This window comes from Poecilia reticulata, linkage group LG12 (genome assembly GCF_000633615.1).
Source record: "Poecilia reticulata strain Guanapo linkage group LG12, Guppy_female_1.0+MT, whole genome shotgun sequence".
Taxonomy (NCBI): Eukaryota; Metazoa; Chordata; class Actinopteri; order Cyprinodontiformes; family Poeciliidae; genus Poecilia; species Poecilia reticulata.
The window spans coordinates 786,681-812,680 of NC_024342.1; the positions used below are offsets into that span (position 1 = coordinate 786,681).

At 41.2% G+C, this 26,000-nt stretch overlaps 3 protein-coding genes across 3 annotated transcripts in view; all 3 read left to right on the top strand.

The window, feature by feature from the left end:
* The window catches only part of mfhas1 (multifunctional ROCO family signaling regulator 1), a 32,794-nt gene extending 19,459 nt beyond the window's left edge, over positions 1 to 13,335 (top strand). Inside the window, exons 2-3 of the mRNA XM_008423109.2 lie at positions 9,992 to 10,288; positions 11,161 to 13,335. Of these exons, the coding sequence (XP_008421331.1) occupies positions 9,992 to 10,116 (125 nt within the window). The 3' untranslated portion in view covers positions 10,117 to 10,288; positions 11,161 to 13,335. The remainder of the gene's footprint in view (positions 1 to 9,991; positions 10,289 to 11,160) is intronic.
* A 2,069-nt stretch (positions 13,336 to 15,404) lies between these two features.
* Positions 15,405 to 20,108, top strand: rpl17 (ribosomal protein L17). Its single transcript, XM_008423110.1, has 7 exons — positions 15,405 to 15,447; positions 15,874 to 15,923; positions 16,105 to 16,145; positions 16,852 to 16,986; positions 17,157 to 17,255; positions 19,184 to 19,375; positions 20,031 to 20,108. The coding sequence occupies exons 2-7, from the start codon at positions 15,884 to 15,886 to the stop codon at positions 20,076 to 20,078; spliced, it is 555 nt and encodes a 184-aa protein (XP_008421332.1). The 5' UTR covers positions 15,405 to 15,447; positions 15,874 to 15,883; the 3' UTR covers positions 20,079 to 20,108.
* A 4,441-nt stretch (positions 20,109 to 24,549) lies between these two features.
* Positions 24,550 to 26,000, top strand: part of nkx6.1 (NK6 homeobox 1) — a 4,782-nt gene continuing 3,331 nt past the window's right edge. The window contains exons 1-2 of the mRNA XM_008423792.2: positions 24,550 to 25,594; positions 25,802 to 25,974. Of these exons, the coding sequence (XP_008422014.1) occupies positions 25,027 to 25,594; positions 25,802 to 25,974 (741 nt within the window). The 5' untranslated portion in view covers positions 24,550 to 25,026. The remainder of the gene's footprint in view (positions 25,595 to 25,801; positions 25,975 to 26,000) is intronic.

The following is a 26,000-nucleotide window of genomic DNA, read 5'->3' on the forward strand; positions in this document are numbered from 1 at the left end:
CTCAGTGTTCTCCATGATGCAAGAGAAAGCGTGGCCAGTGGTTGTTCCGTTTCCCTCCCTTTATCCTCTTTGCTTTTTGCCAACGATGTTGCAGTTTCCATCCAGGAGGCTTCCACCATTTGACAGTCAGTTATTATTATAGTAGTTATTTAATGAAGAGTCACACAAATGTACATAATTCTTTACTGTATTAGATAAACGTTCCTCAGAAGTGTCTAAGTCCCCTGCAGACACAAAAACCGGATAGTGGAAGTAAAATATGAACTTTGCTGATTGAGCAGAGTGATAGTCTCATCCTGCAGAGTCCCTCCATGAGACATTAGAGAATAATCGAAAACATTCCATTAGCTTAACTTACAAATACATGAAACTGCTTTTAAGAATCAATGTTCCTACTGTTGATACACTAAATCGTAACTTCTGCAGTTCATTCTGACTGCAGATTTTGCATTATGGGCCTCAGCCTGACAGATATTGACCTAATATTGTCTTATTGGTGCTGCATCTCTTTCTCCACCTACTATTTACAAGCAACAACTTGTCAGCGGCATAGATCTGTGGAGTTTCCTCACCGTGGGTCCAGCTTACTGGAAAGAATTGTGAATACGTCCACTCTTTGATAGGAAACATCCCCAGAGGGAGTGTATGAGGACAGCTTTAATGTAGATTTAATGTAGCTCTCAGCTTTTCTTGTTTGAACAAATAATTTCAGATAAAGCAAAAAATCTGTAGGAGGATTCACCAGAGAAAATAACTCTGCAGTAGCCATCCTGCAGGCCTTCAGTCTGTCTTTATTGCTTTGTAGTCTTGTTGCTCTCCTCCTTCTTACCAGGCTATTGTCCAAAAGTAATCACCTCACAGGATGCAGATGCTTTTGGACCCATTTATTGTCAGTATTGGTTGAGCTCTGCGCTGGGTTCATTGTTCTGGGTTTAGGCCTTACATCAAATGTCATGGATGCAGAAATTGAAAAAAAAGAAAAAAGAAAGGGAGAGAGGTGGTGTAAAAATGTAAAAGGTAAAGAGGGAGAAGAGAATAGAGGAGAGAAAGAAGGATAAGGAGAACCAAGAAACCCCAGAGACAAAACACATAATATAGAACAAAAACAACATCACTGACAGTACTAGTTAATGCAAGATGTATTTAGTGTTTCTGGGACTAAATAAGCACTGGAACCAGATTGGTGGAGGTCAGAATCTCAGCATGCATACTTTAGTCTGAGAGAAAACACATTGTTCATTGTTCTCTGCTACTGTGGGACTCGGTGATAAAGAAATCCTGAAAGTCCAGCCATTCTTCCTTACAACACACACTCACAATGGAAGAGGAAGTTTAATAGGAAGTCTGAGTTGTTGTGCTGAAGCTTGTGAATGAAGCAGACCCTCGAAACTCGCCATGACATCCCAGTGGGAGTTTCCTGGAGACAGGAAAACTTTTGCTGCTCAGGCAGAAATGTCCGTTTCCTTTTATGGCTGCAATTGAAAACCGTTTCGGAGAAGCCAAGGAGGGTGTTTGGGGGGGAACGGTAAGAGCCAAAGAAAGTCATTCCTCTACCTGCAGTGTTTGTGGAGGGAGGTGTGTGTATATGTGTGGATGCATTATGTATTTTGCAGTCGGGGTGAGCATTCCTGTGTTTTGAAATCAGGCCTGTGAGGGTCACAGTGTGACTCCTCTCAGTCAGACAGAGGAAGTGGAGGAGGAGCTGATTCAGCCGGAGGCTCCGGCCCTCAGCTGCTCTCATTCTGCCTCTATTCCTCCTATTGACACCTGCAGACATGTGATAGCTATACACGTGATCTCATGTATTCTCTAATATCAATGTTGGTGCTGTGATCTCACAGTATTGTAGGGTTTTTTTTCATCTAAAATTTGTGTTTTGAAATCTTGCCTAACAATTCATAAATTTCGGACCCCTTGTTTTTTTCACCACAACTAGCTTTGGCAAAGTCAGACTTTCGTTTTATAGCTTTTATTATAGCTTTTTTTTTTTAGCTTTTTTTTTTGTTTTCTAGCTTTGTAAGTTACACCCTCCTGCTTGATATCTGCTAGGCTACAAATATGTAATAAATTGTTTATTACATACTCCAGTTTTAAGAGCTACTTTACAACATCCAGCCATTTTTGCAGGGCGACTGGAGGCTGATTGTCCTTCAAACATGAATAAAGACATTTAGAATTTTCCTGAAAATAAAATAGACACAACAAGCCTAAAGAGTATCAATATTTTTATTTCCAAAATAAAACAAATAAATATCATAAACCAACTTTTCTACTACAGTAAATACTGAAATGTGTATGTTTTTAGCAATATTTTAATACTGTAATAATGTAATAATTTTGTATAACAATTTTATTTAGGTGGTAAATTTCAACCCTAAATATTAATGACCCCAGAAAACGACCCTGGTTCCTGAAGTAGAATATTTTTATTTTGTAAACACATAATTGATACTGAAAACAACAAAGTTTGACTTGTTTTCTTGGTGATATGGTTGTCAAAGAAGACTGCAGCAGTACAAAGGTGTGCTGCCTTAACTGATTGGAAACAGACCAGATTTCTGAGTTTCCAACCGGCAGGTCATTAGTCAGACCTGATTGATGTGAAAAGTAATTTTGTGCTGCCTGTGAGCCTGATTTTAGTCTCAAGACTTTTAGGAGAGAAGGTGAGCGTGTGATGCTTTCTTGGTAAACAATGTGGGCTTACTTCCTTCTTCATTTTGTTAGCTTAGCGCAAAGCAAACAGAGCAGCATCCTGTCCAGCCCAAACCCGTCAACAGTTTGCAGAGCTGCATATTCCATTAGCGTGAATAAGAGAGTATTGATATCCACTGTGAGCTCTGTGCTGATAACGGCTGACGGCATACTCAGCCCGTTTACCTGGAACTTGTTTGTGTTTGATTTGGAAGGCTGCCTGATAAGATGAGGTCAACTTAAAGGTGGCCCTACAACAAACAGATCATCATGTCTTTTCAACTCATTAATATATTTATACAAAGTCAAAATGGCTGAAAAACACAGAATGACCTATAAATCAATTACGTATCTTAGAATATTAAATTAAAATGTAATCCAGACTTGTTTACGTTTATCATTGCCATATGAGAACAGAACTAAAATGAAAGCTTGTGAAAGTTTGCTGTCCTTGTTAGAGCTGACTGAGCTCCTGGGCTGGAATCCTTTTCATAAGCTCAATAGGATTGCCAGGAATTATTCAGACAATCCTGGGGTTTCTGCATCGATTATCTCTACATCTGGCAGGTCACCAGATGCTGCAGCATGTGTTAGATCCTTCCTGCTGGAATGTCTAAACATGACCCTCTGGGCTTCCTAAAGCTGCTGGGTTACTGTTTTCTATCTTGTTCTTCCATTTAGAACACATTACATCAAGGGTCCCCAAACTACGGCCCGCGGGCCGGATCCGGCCCGCCTCCACATTTGGTCCGGCCCCCTGAACAATACCAGAGAGAATTCAGATTTTTTTTTCATATACCGTATTTTTCCGGTTTATATGTGGATTTTTCTTCAACCACCAGGGGGCTCTTTAGCAGGAAGTGTGTCTTGTAAACTGTGGGTGTTTTGTTTTGCATGGTGCATTGCTGCCATCTGTTGGACTTTTAGGGAACTGCTTGACTTTTATGTTATTTAATCAGTACGGTTGTTTGCTAGCGGTAGACCAGATGAACAGACGTGTCTGTTATGAACGCCGCATTCCAAGTCGAGTTCTTCGAAGCAATGCCTGTAAGTAGCAGCTTATACTTCAAAACGAGCCTTTATGTTAACATATGATAAAAGAAGTAACTTGTTTATTGAATTTGTTTTGGAAATACCTGCGGGCGATTTGATTATGTGTTACGTCATTGCTAACTAGCAGGCTGCTAAGATTTCTCAGGTCGTTACATAGCATTGCAGCTCATAGCATTCTGAGGTAGCTATTGTATCAGTTGTACTTCTAATGTATGCAACTGAATGTAAAACACTTCTGTAAGCTGCTCTGAGCTCATCCTGAGTTGTTTGTGTTTTGACAGTTTCACTCCATTCTACATGGAAATAAAGGAAGAACTAATTAATCCAGACTCGTGTGAAAGGAGTTTGGCTGATGGTTAGTTTTGGTACAAGACACCATAGTGAGACCATTACAAAGTGAATCATTGGAAGTCAAAATTGGAAATAAAAGAAGAACGCACCCATTAAAACGGAATTAGGTTTTAATAGGGAATTGAAATTTGAGAATGTTGTTGATCAGTTACATAGCATTGAGGGGAAATGATATTTAACAGTTTTTTAAATAATACTGGAATCATTATGAGAATTTGAGGTATAGATATTAGGATCCAGTAGATGGCAGTAGTGCAACAATAATGGATGCAATCTGCTGTTGAATCTAAAGAAGAAGAAGAAGAATGTGCCCATTTTCATTTAGCACATGCTAGTAGCAACACGAAGGATCAGCACTTTTACTGTTAGTTACCGTCCGGAAACTACTGTAATCAGTTCAGTTAAATCTAAACTTGGCAACTTTTCTTTTTCAACGTAATAAATGTGATATTCAATTGACCTGTTATGACTCAAATTTTGGGTGTCCGCCCCCCTCTGCTGCTGCATTGCTGTGGAAAACCTGGAGCGGTAGAGATATCTGTAAACATATGTGTATGTTTACTGGTTTAAAAAAAACTTTGGGGTTGTGGTTTATAGTCCGGTGTGGCTCATAGTTAGGAAAATACGGATTATAATCCTTCCTGGATTTTTTCTGTGAAGAACCCAGAGAGGGTTATTTGGTTATTATTTATTTCATTAACAGTGTTATTATTTATTTCCTGACTTGTTATGTGAAGAACCCAGAGATGGTTATTTGATTGTGCTTTCTGGAAAACAATACATTTTTACATTTACAAACTCCTGCAATCGTCACACTTTTTCTGTTACAAACTGACTCGGCCCCCACCAGAGAAGGGAAAAGTTATGTGGCCCTCACAGGAAAAAGTTTGGGGACCACTGCATTACATGGTTCTAAATGACAGGACAGCCTGAGATGATGGATGAAGAACCGGCACTTTGCTGCCTCAGGACTGGATCTGTTGTGTTTGCTCTGACATCATTGTGTCATTATATTTTATTTCCATATTTACAGAATCACTGACCAACTAGGGAAGACATAGCTATGCTCTGTAAATGCCTGCAAGTGAACATCCATCCATTTTCTGCCGCTTATCCGGGGTCGGGTCGCGGGAAGGCCCAGACTTCCCTCTCCCCAGCCACTTCTTCCAGCTCCTCCGGGGGAACCCCAAGGCGTTCCCAGGCCAGCTGAGAGACATAGTCCCTCCAGCGTGTCCTGGGTCTTCCCCNCCACGCCCGAGTTTTTGCCTCAGCGACAACCCGAGCCGCATGCCGTTTCGCCCGCCGGTACCCATCAGCTGCGTCTGGAGTCCCACAGGCCAAAAAGGCCCAATAGGACTCCTTCTTCAGCTTGACAGCATCCCTAATCGAAGGTGTCCACCAACGGGTTTGAGGGTTGCCGCTGCGACAGGCACCAACAACCTTGCGGCCACAGCTCCGATAAGCCGCCTCGGCAATGGAGGCACGGAACATGGTCCACTCAGACTCGATGTCCCCCACCTGCCCTGGAACGTGTTCGAAGTTCTGCCGGAGATGGGAGTTAAAACTCCGTCTCACAGGGGACTCCGTCAGACGTTCCCAAACGTGTAGTGAGGGTCTGCAAGTGAACAAATAATTATTTACTGAATTAGTTAGAAGCTAAGCCAGACTGCTGGCAGTTGGATTCCAAATGAGCATTTGACATGCAGAGGTGAGTGAATCCTCCCCAGAGCAGACAGTGTGTGTGTGCATAACGTATCAAAAGATGAGATTATTGGGATATTTGAACATCTCTTGCATAACTTCTAAAGCTGTGGTGAATATGGTCAATATTTCTGATGAAGGCATGAGATGTCTCGTCCTGCAGCGGGATATCTCCCGCTGCAGGACGGGAGATGTCCCGTCCTGCAGCGGCCCCAACACAACAACACCATATCTTGTTGTTGGGGCAAGATATGGTGTTTAACAGATAAACCAGATCATCTGATCAGTGCTGAGCTGTAGGATGGAGCGGAGACCCAGGCTCCGGATCGTAACACAGACATCTTCAGGTGACTGAGATACAGCACTCATGAGGCTGTTAGTCAACTACTGTAGAACAGCAGGACTGGTTTTCATGACTCCTCCGCCATGTTGAGTGATGCTGTGGTTTTGTTTGTTCCTGCCTGCTGCCATGGCGACGTGAGCCCAGAGCTGGCTGTACTTTTTTTTCAGAACAATTCTTATCTTATCATTCAACTTGTTCAGAGTTCAGCTGGATCAAACTCTGCTCCTCAGGGTAATTAATTGAATGAGATGCTGAAATCCAAACAGCACAAAGGAATTTGTGGGGGTTGGAGATGAGGGGTGACCCTCTTCCGGATAAAAATGTGAACATATGCAGAAATATTCCTCCTAATGGCCAACTCATATTAAAGTCTGTTGTTCAGAACAGCTTCTTCTGCATTCAGCAGGTTAGAATGGAAACTGGACTCAGCTTGATATCCTAACTACACTAACCACAAAACATTAAACTCTGTTCTAATCATGTTGGCTTGTTTTCTTCTTCTCCTTCTAAAGAAGACAGAAGGAATGTTTCTATCAAAACCTGACAGTATTCATAGATGTGGTCCAATAACAGCTTCTTTCCTGAATGGCACACTGTTGTCCTGCCATGCACACATAACTGTAGGTACATTTCAATAATATTTTTGAAAAGAAAACTTGTTTTCACATACAAAACAGTGTTTCAAACTGTATACGTATTGTTAGAAAAGTTTTTTTGTGTGAGTTTGTTAAACAAAATAAAGATTTTCAGAATCTCAATGATCTGCCAGATGCTGTCAGGATGAATTGCTCTTCAGATTAAATCCAGTTTTTCTTACAGCTTTGACTTTGAATAGGAATACAGTTACTACATTGCACTTCCCAACATGCAGCATGTCACAAAGAACCTGATGCTTCCTGCTATATTCAGGTGTGAATCAGCTGAATGGCTACATTTTAATGGAAGTTATTGCTTGCATTTGGGTGGAAAAAGTGCTTTAATCTGAAAGCTTAAGGGATATTCCTCTGCTCCCCTTTAATCTGCTCAGGGGTGATTATCAGACAAGGAGGAAAAATACTGGAAACAGTCACATTGTGCTGATCTCTGCTGATCCCTCAGGCTGCAGCTTGTTTTTGTTTTCAGCCCGTAGGAGAAACAGGCCTGGGATCAGTGCATCTGTACTGTGTGTGTGTGTGTGTGTGTGTGTGTGTGTGTGTGTGTGTGTGTGTGCGTGTCTGTGTGTGCGTACGTGCGTGCGTGTGTGTGTGTGTGCGTGTGTGTGTGTGTGTGCGTGTCTGTGTGTATGTGTGTGTCTGTGTGCGTGCGTGCGTGCGTGTGTGTGTGTGTGTGTGTGTGTGTGTTTTCGGATAAAAATTTTCCCTTATTGTAATCTCTTCAAGCACAAAATTGCCAAGGGGATCATAAAAATAGCCACAAGCAGGAACAATGGTTGGTGCTGCAGTAAAATGGAAAAACTTGTGACCTGAATTCAGACTGGCAGGTTTGACCTCACCACCAATATGTCTAGGAAGAACAATGGGATGTTCTGTTGGGAGACATTAAAGGTGTTTCATATTTCCTGTAATTGTGTCATCACTTTGTGTATTATTGTTGTATTTATGCTTTAATGGAACATTCCTACACTGAGAATAACTCTAAACACTCTGGTTTCTCTGGTTTTATTTTCTACAACAATCTTTACTTCCTGTTAGCTCACCAATGGCTTCTGAAAAAGAGAATCAGTGAGAAGGTTCCAGAAGAAGGCTGTGACCTTCTTTAAGCTGCCGGAGAAAGACTCAAGATGAAGGCCTGTTCATCAGCAGGGGTGAAAGTAGTTTTAAATTCTTGGGAGTACTATGACAAAAGTATATTATACACTATATAATATATTCATACAAAAAATTGCTTCTTTGTGTGCTTTGGAGTTTCTGTGCTGATTAAATTTTTTGCGAAGTGATAAAAGCTGGTAGCTCTTGAATTGCCACAAAATCAAGCTGTATTTCCCTCAGCCCACTGGCTGCAATGTTGACACMTTGAGATGCCATGAGACCTAAATCCTGAACATCATGGCATGGAGTCATCCCAGTTTTCCATGTCTGGCATATAATCATTCTATTTAGCTTTTTAAATGGTTCTATTGATCCTGTGTCCAGACAGAGGGATAATCAGTAGCCAAGCATCATGACCTGTTTGTTCTGAAGATCCTGCAGTTTCCACTTCTCTTCCTAACATGGCGCCTCCTCACCCCGACTCTCATACTGACAGGAGGAACCACAGAGTTCTGTTAGGTTTAAAGCACATCTTCTGAAGTTGGGATATTTTTCATCCAACAGGTTCCAGAGGAATCACCTCAAACCAGATGTTGGACTGGATTTTATTTCAATGTCATTTGTAAATGTTAGAGCCTCATTTTCAACAGTGGAGCTATAAAGGTTGAAAAAGGTTGTCATTAAGTATCATCAACATCAATATTTCCACTAAATAAGAGACGAAAAAAATTTTGATAGAGGAAAAATGTCTCAGACTCTGAGCTTAAAGCAAGATGCCAGAGAGCAATAAAACTATTATTTTTAAATTAGACGATTTAATTTTACATAATTATCGCGGTAGAAGCCATTTGTTTGTTAAATACTTCATGAAACATATTTACCTTGTTTGATGTTTGTTGTAAATGACATATAGTCACAAAGAACGAGGTAATTAGTCCAAGTTTGTCGTTTATTGAACGTTCATAAACTACAGCGGCTGTAAAGAGCCACAGCAAAGGTAAACAAAGGTAAAACAGCCCGAACAGGTGATTAACTCTAAACCAGTCGCATCTTTTCTCTCTCTCTCTCTCTCTCTCTCTCTCTCTCTCTCTCTCTCTCTCTCTCTTTGTCATTTAAACACACCCGCTGCCATGGCAACCTCCTGTGCTCCTCGAGCCGACCAGAGATTATGTTAAAAACATAACATTCAGTCCGTTACGATATTAGGTTTGCAGGCTTGATATTTATTTTGCGATTATTAATAAGCCTCCCTGAACACAGTGGTGGTTGATTAGTTAATTTTAAACTCCTGCTCTGCTTGTTATTTTGGTAATAGAACCAAAACACACAGGATTGCGCAACACCTTGTTGACGCAATAATCACTGAGATGTTGTTGGGTCATTAATTTGAACACGTTTTGTTGATTTTTTTATTTTTTATTTTTTTGTTCTTTAATAAAGTTACGAATGTTTTAAGCGAGCCAGAGGAGGACGTGCTGGTCTCAGCCTCCTGGCTGCGTTCAGTTTGTCACCTGATGCTGAGATCCACTCAAAACCTTCCGCGATCAACATATTGCACCGCTGCTCTAGCAAAGCATTAAGAGTTCAGAAACAATATGAAATGAGAAAAAAAGCTATTTATTAACTGATTAAGTTGTGTTTTAGATCGTTCTTGAAAAACTATTCAGTCACAGCTGATTAGTTGGTGAACTCACGGCTGCACAGTGAACCCACTAATTCTTTACAGCAGACAGCCGCTCCCCTCTCTCGCAGGTACTGCGTATCCCCGCTAAATCTTGTAGGGGTACGCAGTACCCTGCCGTACCCCCTTACTTTCACCCCTGTTTATCAGTCACAAACACACATGCATGACTGACCTTCGTCTCTGCACAGTCACAGAAATATGTTGCTGCCACCTAGTGGATAAATAGCACTACTGCTTTACCAGTTTGAGCCAACAAAATGAGTGACATCACTTATTTAACATTCTGATTTCTTCAGGAGTCTGAGCTGGAAAAAAATCCCCAACAGTTTACAGGCTGTGACTCAGAATTAGGTTTAAATGTTCTGTGTACTGGGTGTACTGGGTGTACTGGTGTTGAGCTGTGCTGTCGTCCTGTTCCAGGTGAGCTGCTGAGCCAGCCGCGGCCCGACGGTCTGACTGAGATCATCTGTCCAAAGAATGGCTCGGAGCGGGTCGACGTGGCCCTGGTTTACCCCCCCACTCCCACAGCTACGAGCCCCAAGTGACTCCACTGCTCCCCCCCACCCCCCAGCCCTCACACCCATCTACACGAAAACATGGCTGCCCCGGCTCATCTCACAGTGTCTCCAGACGCCACGTCCCCCACCACTCCTGCTGTCCTCCTCCATCATCAGCACCGCTGCTTCTGCCAACACTGGAGCTCACATCAACGTTTAGGTAGAAAACATTTCCTGCTGTTCCTTCATCTGCCTCATCCTGCCTGGACATCAGACTGCTTCCTGTCAGAACTGGCAGGCCTCGTGTAAATCTGTGGTTTTTATGAAACAATCCACAAAATACCAACAGAGCTGAGATCCAATTCCAGGAGTTTAATACAAATTTGCTTGGGCCTGTCACCGGAACTAATTTTGCTAGATGATAAATTTTCCCAGTAATTTTTGCGAAAAAATTATAATATTGTTGTTTTGAGACCATTTTCAAGTAATATTTTGATAATGGCATAGTGATGCAAGTTCACTCTCTTAAAGACCAAGAAAGTGGCAGATATATAGAATATCCAAAACAAAACACTACAACCAAAAACGATAAAAACCAAAATAAAAACCTCACATAACCAAAACCATAAATAAAATGGATTATGGTGTCTCAGTAAACCAGATTTCTTTTGAAAAATATTCATCAATAGAATGGAAAATATGAAACTAATTTAATTCATGGTTGAGACAAATCAGTAAAAGTCCCATTTACCATAATGATGAGTGTCACTGTGCTGTGGTCTCCTTCTAATGTGTTCATGAAGGATCTTCTGCACCTGCTGACCTTTGATTTGTTTGACTCTCAGTCTCTTAAGTGGACCAAAGTCTGTCCAGACCAGGACACTCTTGGTGTCTCGCTCGGTCTCTGGGAATACCTAATAAAACTTATTATGAAGGAGTTAACATCTTAAATGTTCCAGATGAACTGTCATCTCTTCCACTTTTCCTTCAAATTGAAGTTTGATGTCTAATGGTTGGGACAGAGTAAGTTCATGTTTTCATGAAGCTGCTGTTTGGTGTTTCTGTTTTTACCTGAATATTTCTGTGTTGTAGGTTTGTGGCTCTGCCTGTTGGCGTCAGCCTGGTGCAGACGGAGGAGCGGCTCAGCATTCTGTAGCATCAACCACAAACGCTGTTTCAGAAGTTTCTCCCTGGACTCTGAGATGAAACAGTGAATCTGAATAGTAGTCTCAAACTCATGGTGCATTTATTTGGAAGAAGGCTCCCATCCTGAAGCTGCAGACCTGCAGGGCAGCGTGGAGGAGAGCAGGAGCAGGCTGTCTTTACTCTCACATGCAGCTATTCAGTGCAGACCACAAGTCACAGTCATTCATCACAGACATCTCAGTCAGGTCCTAACTAAATGTAACTGCAGAAGACAGGCCAGCAGGTGGAGCCAAAGATGCAGGAGGATCATTTAGATATCAGAGAAGCAGCCAGAAGGTCGAGCTGGTCTGGACGTTCTAATCACTTCATGTCATTTCTCACACAAATCAAAGCTGTTTCTGGGCGGGGCTTCAGGAAATATCTGGAAAACTCCATTTTATTTTACCATCAGACGATCCATGAAGCTGAGGATTAGACAGCAGCAGAGCCACCATGGGCTCGGAAGCCTTTCAGGTGGTTCTTCTAGAAACAACTGTAAGATATTAACTACTCTCAACTATTCAACGATATTTCACTTTAAAACTCTTGAACTGTCCCTTTAAGGCCTGCCCTTTCACTGCCCATTGCGGCTATGATCACACAAGTTGTTTAGGGAATGCAGTGAAACATTTCCAGACTTTTCCCCCAAATCCAATTTTCTAAAAGATAGCTTAAAATATCTGCTGGAAATTTATTGTTAACAACTTTACTGAGATGTCAGAGAATGAAAAATGACGTGATTTTGAAAATGAAAAATCTGTAGCAACCCTGTGCATAATGTACAGGTAATGACAAAAATAAGTTTCCCTTCCCAGGACAGTGAATGCATCAGGGTTTAAGGATGACCACAGATATGTGTCTTATGTAATGAAGGGTTTCGGTTGTCAGGCTTGTTGTTGACCTGAGGACAGAAGGGCTGGCCACTAGATGGCGCCACAATAAACAACAATGATAAAAATGTTTTTGCAAAGGTGCCTCCTAATTGTTCCAGCTGGAACTGCTCCCACAGAACTTTGCAAGAACTTTTCCTGTTAGTTACTTTCATGTTTTTCTCTCCACATGCAGTTAGTTTTATTGTGCCAGAATTTCCTACATCTGGATCTGATAGACATCTTGGAGAAGACAGCCTAGCTGTGGGACTGGATCCACATCACTCACATAACATTCCTCTCAAAATCCAGATTTCTCAAACACTGACTACTAAAGAAAGCTTGATTCTTATTATAAGTCAACTCAGACATTTACATGTGTGTGTGTGTGTGTGTGTGTGTGTGTGTGTGTGTGTGTGTGTGTGTGTGTGTGTGTGTGTGTGTGTGTGTGTGTGTGTGTGTGTGTGTCAATAAATTAGAACATTATTGAAAAGTTAATTAATTACAATAATTGATTCACACAGACATGTGAACCTAATGCAAAACATATTTTTAGTACCTCCTTAAAGGTTATTTGTGTTAATTTTACAAATGAGCCTCATTAGAACATCAGAAGACATTCTACATTCTGATGAGGTGTTGGGATGTAGATCCCTGCTGCTGCCCAACGGGATCCATCAGAGCTGTGGAAATGTGACATGAAGTGCAGAATGGAACAGACCGAAAGTGAAACAAAAAAACTATCTACCATTCAGCAGCTGAAGAACGTTTCAACACTAAGCAGAGAGTTCCTGGACACCGCTCATCATGGCCTTGTGGTCTGCACTTCATCAGACCCTGAATGATGGCTGGTGATCCACTAATCTCCTCTTCCTCACACGCCCTTCAACAGGCCACATGTTAGCAGAGCAGAGTGTTCACATTTTTCTCTAAACTGCCACCTCTGGCTGAACAACTGAACCATTCAGAACAGTGACTGCTGTAAAGGATGAGATCTGGTTGTTCCCACTCTAAAGAGCTTTTCTGCAGGATTAAACTAAAGACTGTTTTCTTTCATGTAAATAATATCTTTATTTTTCTACTTAGACACAACGTGTTAAACTGTGGCATATATACAGTGCAATGCTGTGCATGACTTGAGAGACATGCACTAAAGGTTTTATATGTAGCTGGTTTCAATATGAATACCAAATAAATCGATATCTGGCTTTAATGGGTACTCCCCTGTGTGTTGTTCTTTACTTCTTTTAATTATACATTTTTCTTCCAGTTCTAATCTGGAAGGAAAATTATGCATTGTTCCCAACATTTTAAAATGTGATGTGTGTTTGTATACAGGCTGTATCCAGCTGCAGTTCCAGCTGCAGGTCTGTCTGTAGGTTTGACTAAAAGGTTTGTCCAGCAGCTCAAGCTCATTCAGACTGGATATGGAAATTTGTAGACAGCAATTTTCAAGTCTTATCACTGATTCTGACAAGGATTGGGACTGGACTTTGAATAGGCCATCCTAATACATTATAATGCTTTAACTTAAACCTTTTCCTAATTCTGGCTCTTAAGTTTAGAGTTATTGTCCTACTGGAAAGTAAATCTACATTCCTGTATCTTATTTTACAGGCTATCAGACTTTCCTGATCCTTGCCTGTGTTTAGCTCCAGTGATCTTTCCATCAACTTTCTCTAGCTTCACACACACGATGTTGCCACCACCATGATTCACTTGGAGATGATGTGTTCAGGGGCCATGCACTGTCGGATTTTTTCTACTACTCATAACTTTTTTCTTGTAGCTCAGAAAGTATAACTTTGATCTCATTTGATCAGGATCCCCTTCGACCTTTTTGATGTCCTACAGTACTGCAACCTTAACCTTCTTCCCGCTTCTGTTCCGTAAAGGCCAGCTCCTCCAGAGCTCCCATGGGAGTCTTGTCTGCTTCCCTGATTAATGTCCTCCTTGGTCAGTCTGTCACTGACCAATGTCTTCAGTTTTGTTGGTGTTCCATCCATCCTCTCTCCATGTTCAGATGATGCACTGACCAGAACTCTGTGAGATACTGCTGCTACGATAGCAAATAATAACAGATTATTGAATGCAGAATTAGCCCAAAATATACATTTCCAGACCATTTTTAATTAAAAACGGTCATAAAACCTGTCATTTGCTCAAATAAGCAACTTTAACCTAATAAATGAACAGTGGAAGTCAGTGTCATAAAGTGTGTGACAGCAGTAGTTTCACACACTTTTTGCATGTTACCCTGTTTTGTTCCACATGTTACCGTTAAACAAACACAACAGATGAAGATTAAGTGTAAGAACATTTTACAGTATGTGGATAAATGTTGCAAATTATTTACTAATGTGCAAATTACTTACTAATAACTTAGAAGGTATAAGAGCTATAGCATCTTTAATTAGTTTTAACTATGGTTAACTTCCTGTTTGAGTGGTGATGCCTTTGTTTTGAAGGAACAATTTCCTGATTAACTGGAAAGGCAGATTAATGGCAATCAAAAAACAAAAGATAAATTGTAACAGAACTTATAAAATGAATCGTATTAGCAACCTCCTTAATAAAGACAAAAGGTATAGTTACGATGTAAATAAGTACTTGTTTTAAATATTTGTAATTTAAACTGCATTTCTTTATCAAAATATCCAAACTAAAGTTGCTTACGTTGTAAGAAAAAAATTCAAGCAGTGTTAAAATTCATCTGTAAGGTATGCTGCATATAATATGGCATCACTTGATTACAATATATTTGTTTCTTTATGACCCATATATCTAACACTGCAACAGTCTGTTAAAGGCATTTCTGTCCAACTAGAACAACGTTCTTCCAAAACACAGTCGAACAGAAACAGAGTGGGTTGTTTTAAAATTGATTGTGGCCTTTTCTAGTATTATGACGTTAAATAATAACAGGACTTGACTGAATACCAAGATAAATTAGTGGTATTTAAATTCAGAGTAATTAAAAAGACAAAACGAGACAGACAAGTAAACGGAAACACGGACAAAACTCATTGGTTTCTGAGGACGTGAGCGCTGACTGAACAGATGAGGCTCCAGCCAGGATTAACTGGGCCTAGCTGCACAGGATATCGCCATAGTTTATGTATTGCCGCTTTTAAGAAATCAAATCGATGCTTAATTAAGGCAAGATATCCGGAAAACCTCGGCTTAAGCCACTAACCTAGTTTTGTGAAACAGTCCTGATCTGATCAGTGCCACCTCCTGACCAGCAGGGGGCGGTAAACTAAGACGAAGCAGAAGAAGAGGAGCACAGGCTACCGTACTTCCTCTTCCTACTGCGGCCTCAGAGGTGAGGATCTTAGATTTTATTTCAAGGAGCAGAATCTGCTCACAATCTCTTTTAAATCTTCTGCATCCAATGTTTTAACGCATTGGGTTTCATCTATTGATAATAAACAACCAATGTGGCGTCATATGTCTGAGTTGAAAGGCGTAGATTATGGGTTATATGTTAAATAGTGTGAGGACGCCGGGTTAGGTCGCTACTGTAGCTCTCCGCCATGTTGGCTACATGTGATGATACACACTTAAATGCTATTTTTTAAAAGAATATTAACATTCTTTCATCAAGACAGTGCCGAATTTATGTTAATTCTGGTTTTGTTGGCATTTGCTTTAGAAAAATGAGTAGACGTTAGCAGCTAAAATTAGCGTGTTTTCTTGCTGAGCTAAAGGAGGGGGCTCAATGAAAACCCTGACCGTGTTTGTGTTGCAGGTATCTGAAAATGGTCCGCTACTCTCTCGACCCCGAGAACCCTACTAAATGTGAGTAAAACCCGCAGCCTGGTCTGGGTTCGGGGCTTCGCTCAGTGGCTGTGATGACTCTTAGGACACCTTTGGATTAATCGTGAAAAGAACTTATTAAACCTGAGCTGCACAGTTACTGAGGCAGTGAGTGTTAAGTTAGCTGCTGGGTTGTTGTTTCATGTCTTCATTTTTCTTTCAGCATGCAAGGCGAGGGGCTCCAACCTCCGGGTTCACTTCAAGGTAAGCCGCCCAGCTGTCCACATGTTGGATCAGACTGTCTCTCTAAGATGCCTTACCTTATTTTATGTGTCTTTATAAAATTGCTGATAAGGCAGGATACCTACTTTTTAAGTATTTAGCTTTTGAATATGACATTCTGTTACACAACAATAGGTTTTTCTTAAAGTTGTGGTAATTTTCAAAATGTTTCATCAATCGTTAAACCTCTGAGGGCCAGAAACTCAGTGTTCCTGGTAGACAGTTTTTGCTTTTAGGTGTTTCAAAGTTCAAACTTCCTCCTTGAGTTGGCATTCAGTGCAAATCTTTTTTTGTCTCCATTTTAATTTTGTTTTCATTATGAAAAGAATAATGACAAAGAATTATCAAATGCTGTTACAGTTCAGACCTCTACATTGAGTTAAACCAAGCCAAGGAAATGTAGTTAAAGTTGAGTCAGGGACCTTAGAGGTGTTAGTTCTGCATCTTTACTAGTCATATCAGGTCTAGTGTTGAAATTGATACTTTTTAAAATTTACACAGCTGATTAAGGGACTCGTTTCTGTACAAAGTTGGAAAGTTATGACATGGTTGAACTTTTGTTTGTTTCAGCTCTGTTTAATCTCACCAGGTTTTTCTGGCGGGTTTTTTAAAACCTGGTTTTTTAAAACCTGGTTTTCTAAACAAATTAGTTTTACTCAACCGCTGTGCTTTATGTTTTCCCCAACAGAACACCCGTGAGACAGCCCAGGCCATCAAGGGCATGCACATCCGCAAAGCCAACAAGTACCTGAGGGACGTCACTGTCAAGCACCAGTGTGTCCCCTTCCGTCGCTACAATGGTGGGGTGGGCCGCTGTGCTCAGGTTAGACCCAGCACCAACACCTGGAGGGGGCGTACAGGCTGCCATGATGACCTTCTTAGGACACCTTTGGATTAATGATGAAAACAAACTCTTAGTCTGAGCAGCATTGGGGGAAACTTTGAGACTGAATGGGGAGGATGTGTTTCTTCTAATTGGTTTATTGTTTCCAGGCCAAGCAGTTCGGCTGGACTCAGGGTCGCTGGCCCAAGAAAAGTGCAGAGTTCCTGCTGCACATGCTCAAGAATGCAGAGAGCAACGCTGAGCTGAAGGTGAGTCCAGGTCCGGTATCAGACGGGCCGTATAGCACTTGGCACAAATGTACAAAACACAAGTATGTCTCCATTAGTTCTGTCATGTAATGTTAATTTCTGAGAATATTTCTCTCCAATTCCATTAAAAATTATATTTAACTGCACATCTTGATGTCAACTCAAATTGCAATGCCATTTAAAAATAAATCCAGTAATTTGACAATTGAAACCAGTTTATTACAGCCATTTATTTTCTACATTACTTTGTTTATCTTAATAACTGGATGATTACAACTTTATGATCTCAGAAAATCAGAATATTCAATAAAATCTATATATGTAACAGAATTATGTTATGCACTTATAGAAAGCTTTAGTTTTTTTTTCTTCTCCATAGAAGTTTAAACGGACTCAAAGGACATGTTTTTATGTCCACAGACTGAAAAGGCAGTTTTCAGTTTTAATGCATTTAATGAAAGCATTAATTCAGATTTTTGTTCTGCAGATAATCAGTTAGCTAAATAAATAGAAATGCCCAGTGTTTCCCATAGGGACTTTAACTTTGCAACACTTTTGATGTATTTAGCACAGAAACAAGTCGCAGCAGGCCAAAATCAGTCAGGCTTTTTAAATTGCAATCGCTGCACCTCCACTTTCTTTTAATAACAGCAATAATAACGGTTTCTACTGCTACTTACAGGAGAGCAAACTGCTGCCATTAAAACACCACCAAACATGTTTCACCCTCTTGCAGTCTTGAGAGACGGGGTCATTAGGACCCCCACAAGCCTTTTGGTCCAGCAGGGTCACACATTTACAAGGTTTTTTGTGGGTGTGTGGTTTCGGAAACGGACAGTTTGGCCGTGACATTTGCCGCTCTCCTCCAGAGTGTTAACACTGATATCCTTTTTCTGTTCGCTCTCTGTCTGATGGAGAGAGCGCATGTTCACCAGCGTGTGAGATCACCTGACTCAGGGTGTGTGAGGATCAGTGATGAGAACATGTTTTTCAGTCAGTAGCCTAAAGTGGTGAGAGACTTGAGGCCTGACTTGGATTGTAGGGAAAACACTGGGAAACCTTGAACGCTTTTCTGGCTGCTTCATATGTAGGCTTGGGTAGAAAAATGAAGAGTTGAGGTATAACCTAAATATAGGGAAGTTTCATTGTTTCATACTCAATTTGTGTATAATTTAGTGGTTAAATAATTAAATAAAAAATATATATAGAAACACAATAACTTTATGAAATCCTGCTTTTTCTTCCTAGTGTTGTAACTGGAACTTGATACCAGCTGCTTGCTGGTATTCAAGCACATGCTTCATTTTAAGGTGGCAAACAAACTGCTCATATTTTTGCAGGAAGCTTTACTTTTTTCTACTCCTGGTCTGTTTAACCCTCCATTGGTCTTATGAGACAGTTATTTATTTTTGTCAGTGCAGTCCGGTGGAGTTGCACTTGACCTTTCATGTTCTTTTACGAGGTTTATTCTTTGCGGTCTGTGATATCTGCCACAGCATTGTGCTAAGAGCGCTGAAGGTGAACCAACTCCAGATAATCAACATTTTGCACTGCCTTTTTAACCAGCTCTTCCCTTCTCAGTCAGCTGATTACATCAACAAGCGTTAATGTGATTAGCCTGTAGACTACGGGACTCTATCGTAGGCCAAACTTCTACTAATTCCATATACGTTGCACTTTCCTATTAGCTGGTTAGTCAGGCTATCTGCTGTGGTAGAACTTCAATTTTTACTCCATAAATATCAGTTTAATATTTCTGCTCAGGCCATCTCTTCCAACAGTCAGTGGTTTTGAGACAGAGTGTTCTCTTAAAACCCTGGTGTGCCTTGACATCTAATTTCTTATTTTCATCACATATTCAGTCTGGTTTTATATATCATTTATGATTTGTGACAACTTCTCAGATTTTACCCAATCTGTGATTTCAGGGTCTGGACGTGGACTCTCTGGTCATCGAACACATCCAGGTCAACAAGGCCCCCAAGATGAGGAGACGCACATACCGCGCCCACGGCCGCATCAACCCCTACATGAGCTCACCGTGCCACATCGAGATGATCCTCACCGAGAAGGAGCAGATCGTCCCCAAGCCAGAGGAGGAGGTGGCCCAGAAGAAAAAGGTGCAGTACAGATGTTGACTGAAGAGCTCAGACCAGCAGGATACAGCTCAGGTTCCTGAAGCCCCTTCTCCACAGCCAAGGGTTTAACCAGTTCTTACCCAGAATGCCTCAGCTGCACCCATGTCATTACCAGATCCTTCAGTTCCTTCCTGTTTTCTGTACTACTGTAGAGGTGGTACTAACCAGAACTAACCAGGTAACCAGGCATGCCACTTGATGGGCCTGTGGGAGGCACAGTGAGACTGCAGTAGATTTTGAGCTGCAAGTTAATAATTCCATGGTCAAATCTTTAGGTTCAAACCTTTTTATCAATTATAGCATCAACAGGCAAAATGTACCGAGAGATTTTAGAGAAGCTGGCTGCCCAAGGGACAGAGTGACCTCACCAGAGTGGTGGTACACATTCTGAGAAACACACCCAACCAGACCAGAACCAAAGCAGACCAAACCCGGCTAGAGGGAGACTAGACAATGGAGAAGGGGCTTCAGACTGAACACACCCACTCACTGAGGCACTCTGATGGTTGCCATGATGACTACTTAGGACACCTTTGGATTCTCCATGAAAATAAATGATGACATTCTGAGCAACTAAGCAGTAAAGTTGTCATTCCTGTCATCACAGAGTCTGTATTAACAGAGTGTCTGTCTGCAGGTTTCACAGAAGAAGCTGAAGAAGCAGAAGCTGATGGCACGCGAGTAAAGTCTAATAAAAAGCTGTCTTGTAATATCAGTCCAGACTCTGGATCTTTATTCTTTATCTACTGAATACCTGAGGTTTGTCCCATAAAGGCTGTTAATTCTGTTTAGAAGTGGCTTTAGTCACATGAATGCTTTGTTTGATCAGCTGCTGTAAACATTAAAATATCACCTCTTCCCAAACTATACAGCTTAGTTTACCAATTGAATTGACTGAGATATTAGGGAAACTTTGCTTCCAGTCTGCTTTATTGGACTACAAACTGCTGACATATCTGCTTATATTTCAGGATGTTGTGCATCCCTACAATCAATCAGAATGAGTGATGATAAAAGGAAACTACCTCATCGCTCAACTTACCCCAAAATGGGCCAAGTTGAGTCACGTATTTAAAAACACATCATTCTCTCCCCAACTCAGTCCCACCTGTCACTGACCACCTTCTCTAGATGAAACTTTTTTATCAATCGCATTCTATTTGTTATACATGATTCATGGGGTACAACAACTTTTTGTTGTAGATTTCTGCTAAACAGGTGTTTGGCTAAAAAAAAGCCCTGCAAGATGCTTTTTAGTGGCCTTGTGAATCAAACGTTAACATTTGGAAAGAAATGGTAAAACTGAATCCTTGTTCCAGAATCATAGTTTAATGTTTGGCAAATTGAGATTCCGTGGCAACTAAGAACCTCCTTGTGGCCTCCGCTTCTCCATCAGAACCCGTCTTTCTCAAAAGTACTTTATTTTTTGTCTATATTGTGTCATTCTGTCTATTTTTGCATCGTTTGCTGCTGCTCAAACATGCTTCCCTTCAGTAACTCACTGTTGGCTCCCGTATTTGTCCATCCATCCATCGTACAGGTCATATGTAGAACACATTTAAAACAATTATTGTGGTCTAAACAAAAAGTTAACTTTCAAGAATGAAAAACATTTTCAAAAGTCAAATCTTGCCTTTTCAAACGTCATTGAATGATGCCTTCTAACCAGCACGATTGCTTTTTTTTGTCTCAGTCTTTTTAACCATTTCCTAGCAACAAGGGGTGGCTCAATTTACCCCTGATAAATGTGTATTCATTAGTATATAATGAACAATACTAATGAACTGTAGCTTGGATTACAGTCTGACTAAAAACTGAAGATCTGTTTTAAAATCCTAGACAGATCTTAAGACTGATTTCAGATTTTTTGTAAAAGTTCTTTGATTTAATTTAGAAATGCTAGATTTTCATAGAAAAGTATCTGCTGTTACAGGTGGTATCCACACGGGGGCCCTAGTGGATCATCACCTTTCCGGTGTTTGAAAGAACAGATATCCTGTTTTCACTAGATGGTTTGTTGCTACTAAAACGTGAATTCTTCCATTTTCACCTGTGCAGACTGCTGACCTGGTTCAGCTGCATCCAGAAAGAAGAGTTTAACGGTTTCCAGAAAAAAAAACACTAGTATTTTTTTATACAATACACACAGGGAAAAAAAAGGAACTTTCTGTCCTGCCTGAAATGAAATGTTTGAGGCAAGTTTTTTCTTGAGCAAAGACGCGTGAAGGGAACAGATGTTAGTGGAAATGTTGTATTTCCCCCACAATTCATAGGAAGGGAAACTTGAACATGTGGCTGGAGATCCTGAGAGCTCCAATCCCTTCTGTACATATCGTCTAATAATCCATCAGTGGTTGCATGATGGTTCAATATTTTTTACATGCAAAGAACATAATTTTTTCCTTGCCAGGTTTTGCAATGTAATATACAAGAGTAGGTCAAACTATCAAATTATTAACCTTAGACTGAGGCTAATAGCCAGCAGCTGCTGTACAGGAAGTTCACATTTCATCCAAGATGACCTCATAAAGTTCCTGGCTGATGCAGTGGCGATGCCCAGATGATCTGGAGTGTGAGCTCTTTTGTTCTGTTTCATGGACAAACGTCTCTCATTGGACCACAGAACATCCTTTATATCCAGTCAATAGAGACTAATGTGTTGAAGCCTTTTCTGACACTGGGCAACACGTGCAGAGGCTGGTGAAGTCAGAGTTTCTAATTTCTCTGAGTATTAAGCAGCATGAACCTTGAGGCTCATCCACTCCTGGAATGCAAGCTTTCTACTGGTTGATGATCATTTTTGAGTCGCATAGTTTCTTCTATAAGGTTACTGCATATTTGTACTGTGTTTTCTGTTAACGCACACACAGCTGGTAGAAGATGGTCACTGTGATGAGGATCAGTCGATGGGGAATTTTTCTTGAGCATCATCTTTACACTTGTTCAATTTGATAAGTAGAATCTCCAAAAACTGGCTGGAATTTTAAAGATTAATATGGTTAAATGTGATGAATTTTAAAACCTTTAATCTTCTGCCTGTTCCTTTATGTAAAACTTTTAAAGTCCAAACAGAGGTGACCACAAACTGGATCAATTCTTACGATTCTTTATGTTATTAATATTATTAGTAAAACAGTATTGATTGTGTAAAGATATTGGGGTGATTGATAAATTATGCAGATCTTTTACTCATTTTGTCATGAGATCTGGCATTTAAGAATCTGTTTTCATTTGTACAGAATGAACCACAAACCAAACCTAATAATTAAATATTCACTATTAAGATAGAAGCATGAAAGGTAAAAAATGAAATAGGTCAATTTAATATTTTTCTATAGCCATTATCTAAAATTTGTTTGATTATTTGATCGAACATGCCAAGAAATATTTACAGAAGGTTAGGAAAGATAATTATAAAACTGGAAAAAATCGAAAGAGAGAGAGAGCAGAATTAAATCAAATCATCAGTGCAAACCAAACTCTTCTCTATCTTTTCCGCTCAACATAAATACCTCAGCTTGTCTCTTCGAGCTTAACGTCCCTCCGCAGAACAAAGCAGCGCACTGATCCATGAAGGCGCGTTCAAGGAACATATGTAAACACCGGTGCTTATGACATCTCAAATTGAAATTCAAACATTTCTGTTTTATCACCTCACATTAAAAATCAAAGGTCTGGTCTGAGGATTTAAAAGTCACATATTTGCCTGATTTAATGTGGACTGATTTCCTCTTTAGTAACCTGGAAGATGCGTTGTGAGAAAAGCTGGAGCTGCTGCAGTTTTTCCACACCAACTTCCTGCTGAGGGTTCTCAGCAGGCCTGGCTCTGCTGGAGCTGAVGGTTCTCAGCAGGCCTGGCTCTGCTGGAGCTGARGGTTCTCAGCAGGCCTGGCTCTGCTGGAGCTGAGGGTTCTCAGCAGGCCTGGCTCTGCTGGAGCTCTCTTCCTAATGTAGAGGAATTCTTTCTTCCCTCTGTCCCCTCATGCTTCAAACTGTTGCAAAGTAAGTGACTTGATGCAATCAGCTGGACTTTAACTCCTACCAAAAGCCATTGAACCAAATGAAAGCATGCGCTGTACAACTGGATTGATCTGGAACACGTGATGTATTTTATAGTTGAATCGAAAACTGAACTATTAGCACTAATAGTGAATTCTGCAAGTTAATCACTAGATGCAGTCTGCAGGGTTTCCTTAGATAGAAACTTTTTTTTAAAACTTTGAATAATTAATTGAGCATACTGTACAGTTTGATCATTAGTATCAATTTGAATTGAAGGGAAATGTTTTTGCTTTATCTTGGGATCATTTGTTGTGAAATGGTCGATATAGAAATAAATAGAATAGAATTGTTTGGTAAATCAGATTGGAATGGCTGAACGAATTTGGAAATTTGCACATATATGTGATTGAATATTAAATGTTTTTATTTTTTGTAAAGCGCCTTGAGATCACATTTGTTTTAATCTGGCGCCGTGGAAATAAACAAAATTTAATGAAGTGAATTATTTTCTTAGTTATTATTAGAGCACGCGATATCTAGAAATATTTTACTTTTTTGTCCGAAGAGTTTTGGGGAGACGCTTTGATAGTGTGTGTGTGTGTGTGTGTGTGTGTGTGTGTGTGTGCGTGCGCGCGCGCGCGCGCGCGCGTTCCGATCATATGAACATCTCCCAATCGGAATATAAGTGCTTTGGTCTCCGCCCTCTGGCTGAATCATTCTCGGGATTAAACCGGCATGTGATTAAAAAGTCAACATGAACAGATAGATACTTTACGGAAGCCTGTGGGAGACACTTAAAGGCCCATCTAGTCAGATGATGCTGAAAAATCATAAATGTAAAAGTACATAAAATTAATACTTGAATATTTAATAATTATGTTTAATAATTAACTTTCAGTTTCAGGATACTCTTAGTGGCTCATTTTATTGTATAAAAACCTAAAAACAAGCGTAACTCCTGCTGTAAGAGAGATTCAGCTGCTGTCTGTTCCTCTTCACTCTCTCAGCCTCCTTATTGCAGCCTGTTGCTCATCCTGCAGCAATCACCGATCTGCAGGTGAAATACACACTTTTTACCTTCTTTATATTTTGAAACATTATAATCATCATTATCATCAAATGTGATTATGTTTCTCTTCAGTTTTTTTTTCCTGCTCTCGTGTCGCGGTTCTTGTTCCCTCTTGATTTCTGCTCATTAAATCAGAGCATCCCTGAACCAATCAGAAGCCGCTGTGAATCTTAGTGGACTGCATCACGGCCGGGTCACCCAATCCAAACAAAGACCCCCAGCTCCATTCAGACACGCGCTCCCCGCCCCTCCCTCCGGCTCTTCGTCTCCTCTCAAAGTTTGGTTCGCAGCTGATGAAGATGCTGAGCTGATGATCACTTTTGATGGTCTCCTCCAACCTGCCGGACAGAAAAGAGACGCTCCCGGATCTGGATCGGACCCGAACACAAACGGAACTTCGTCCTGCTTTCCTGGAGCATTTGGGATTTGGAATCTGCCCGCTGACTGAGATGGGCTTTGAGTCCAGAAAGAAAGTGAAGCTGTTTTAGTTGAAGTCTGGATTGTGGAGATCGGCCCCCGCAGCCCCATCCCCAGTCCTCCCGGGCCTCCCTCAGAGGCGGTAATGCTAGCGGTGGGTCAGATGGACGGGTCCCGACAGAGCGCCTTCCTCCTCAGCACTCCACCTCTGGCAGCTCTGCACAGCATGACCGAGATGAAGACCCCCTTGTACCCGGCCTACCCCCTCTCCTCCACCTGCCCCAACTCCTCCACCTCTCCCGCCACCACATCTCCCAACCCAGGCGGCATGGCTGTGTCTTCCCCCGGAATCAAGAGTTCCACCGGGCTGTCCTCGGGCCTCGGCTCCCCGCAGCAGTGCTCCTCTGCAACTCCGCACGGAATTAACGACATCCTCAACCGGCCTGTCGTCTCCTCAGCTGGCACCACGGCGGTCGTAGCTGCCGCAGCAGCCGCCGCCTCCTCATCTGCTGGGATTCTGTCAGGACTGCCCAGGTTCAGCAGCCTCAGCCCGCCGCCACCTCCCGGACTTTACTTCAGCCCCAGCGCGGCGGCTGTGGCGGTGGCCCGGTACCCGAAGCCGCTGGCTGACCTCCCGGGCAGGACGCCGATCTTTTGGCCAGGAGTTATGCAAAGTCCGCACTGGAGAGACGCCAGGTTCGCTTGTTCACCCCGTAAGTGACACATAAATACATGAATATAAAATAAATAATGTTACAATATCACAACTTAATTTTTCTTTATGTATAAAATTAACTTACCGGAAAGTTGTGATATTGCAGCATTTTATAACTCGTTCTGAATTATATTCTAATTATATTCTATTCCTTAAGAACTATAAAATAATTAGTTCCGAAATTGTTTTCATGTTTGTGTTGCAGATCAGAACTCAGTTTTACTGGACAAAGATGGGAAAAGGAAGCACACACGGCCCACTTTCTCTGGACAGCAGATCTTTGCGCTGGAAAAGACTTTTGAACAAACCAAATATCTGGCGGGGCCGGAGAGAGCGAGGCTGGCCTACTCTCTGGGGATGACGGAGAGCCAAGTGAAGGTAACTCAGAAAGAGAGCCAACACAC

Excerpts from the sequence above, each read along its gene's own strand:
- rpl17 (XM_008423110.1), top strand. The coding sequence starts at position 15,884 with ATGGTCCGCTACTCTCTCGACCCCGAGAACCCTACTAAAT. Across the intron at positions 15,924-16,104 it reads CCCCGAGAACCCTACTAAAT|CATGCAAGGCGAGGGGCTCC; the intron begins GTGAGTAAAACC and ends TTTTTCTTTCAG. Across the intron at positions 19,376-20,030 it reads AGGTGGCCCAGAAGAAAAAG|GTTTCACAGAAGAAGCTGAA; the intron begins GTGCAGTACAGA and ends GTCTGTCTGCAG.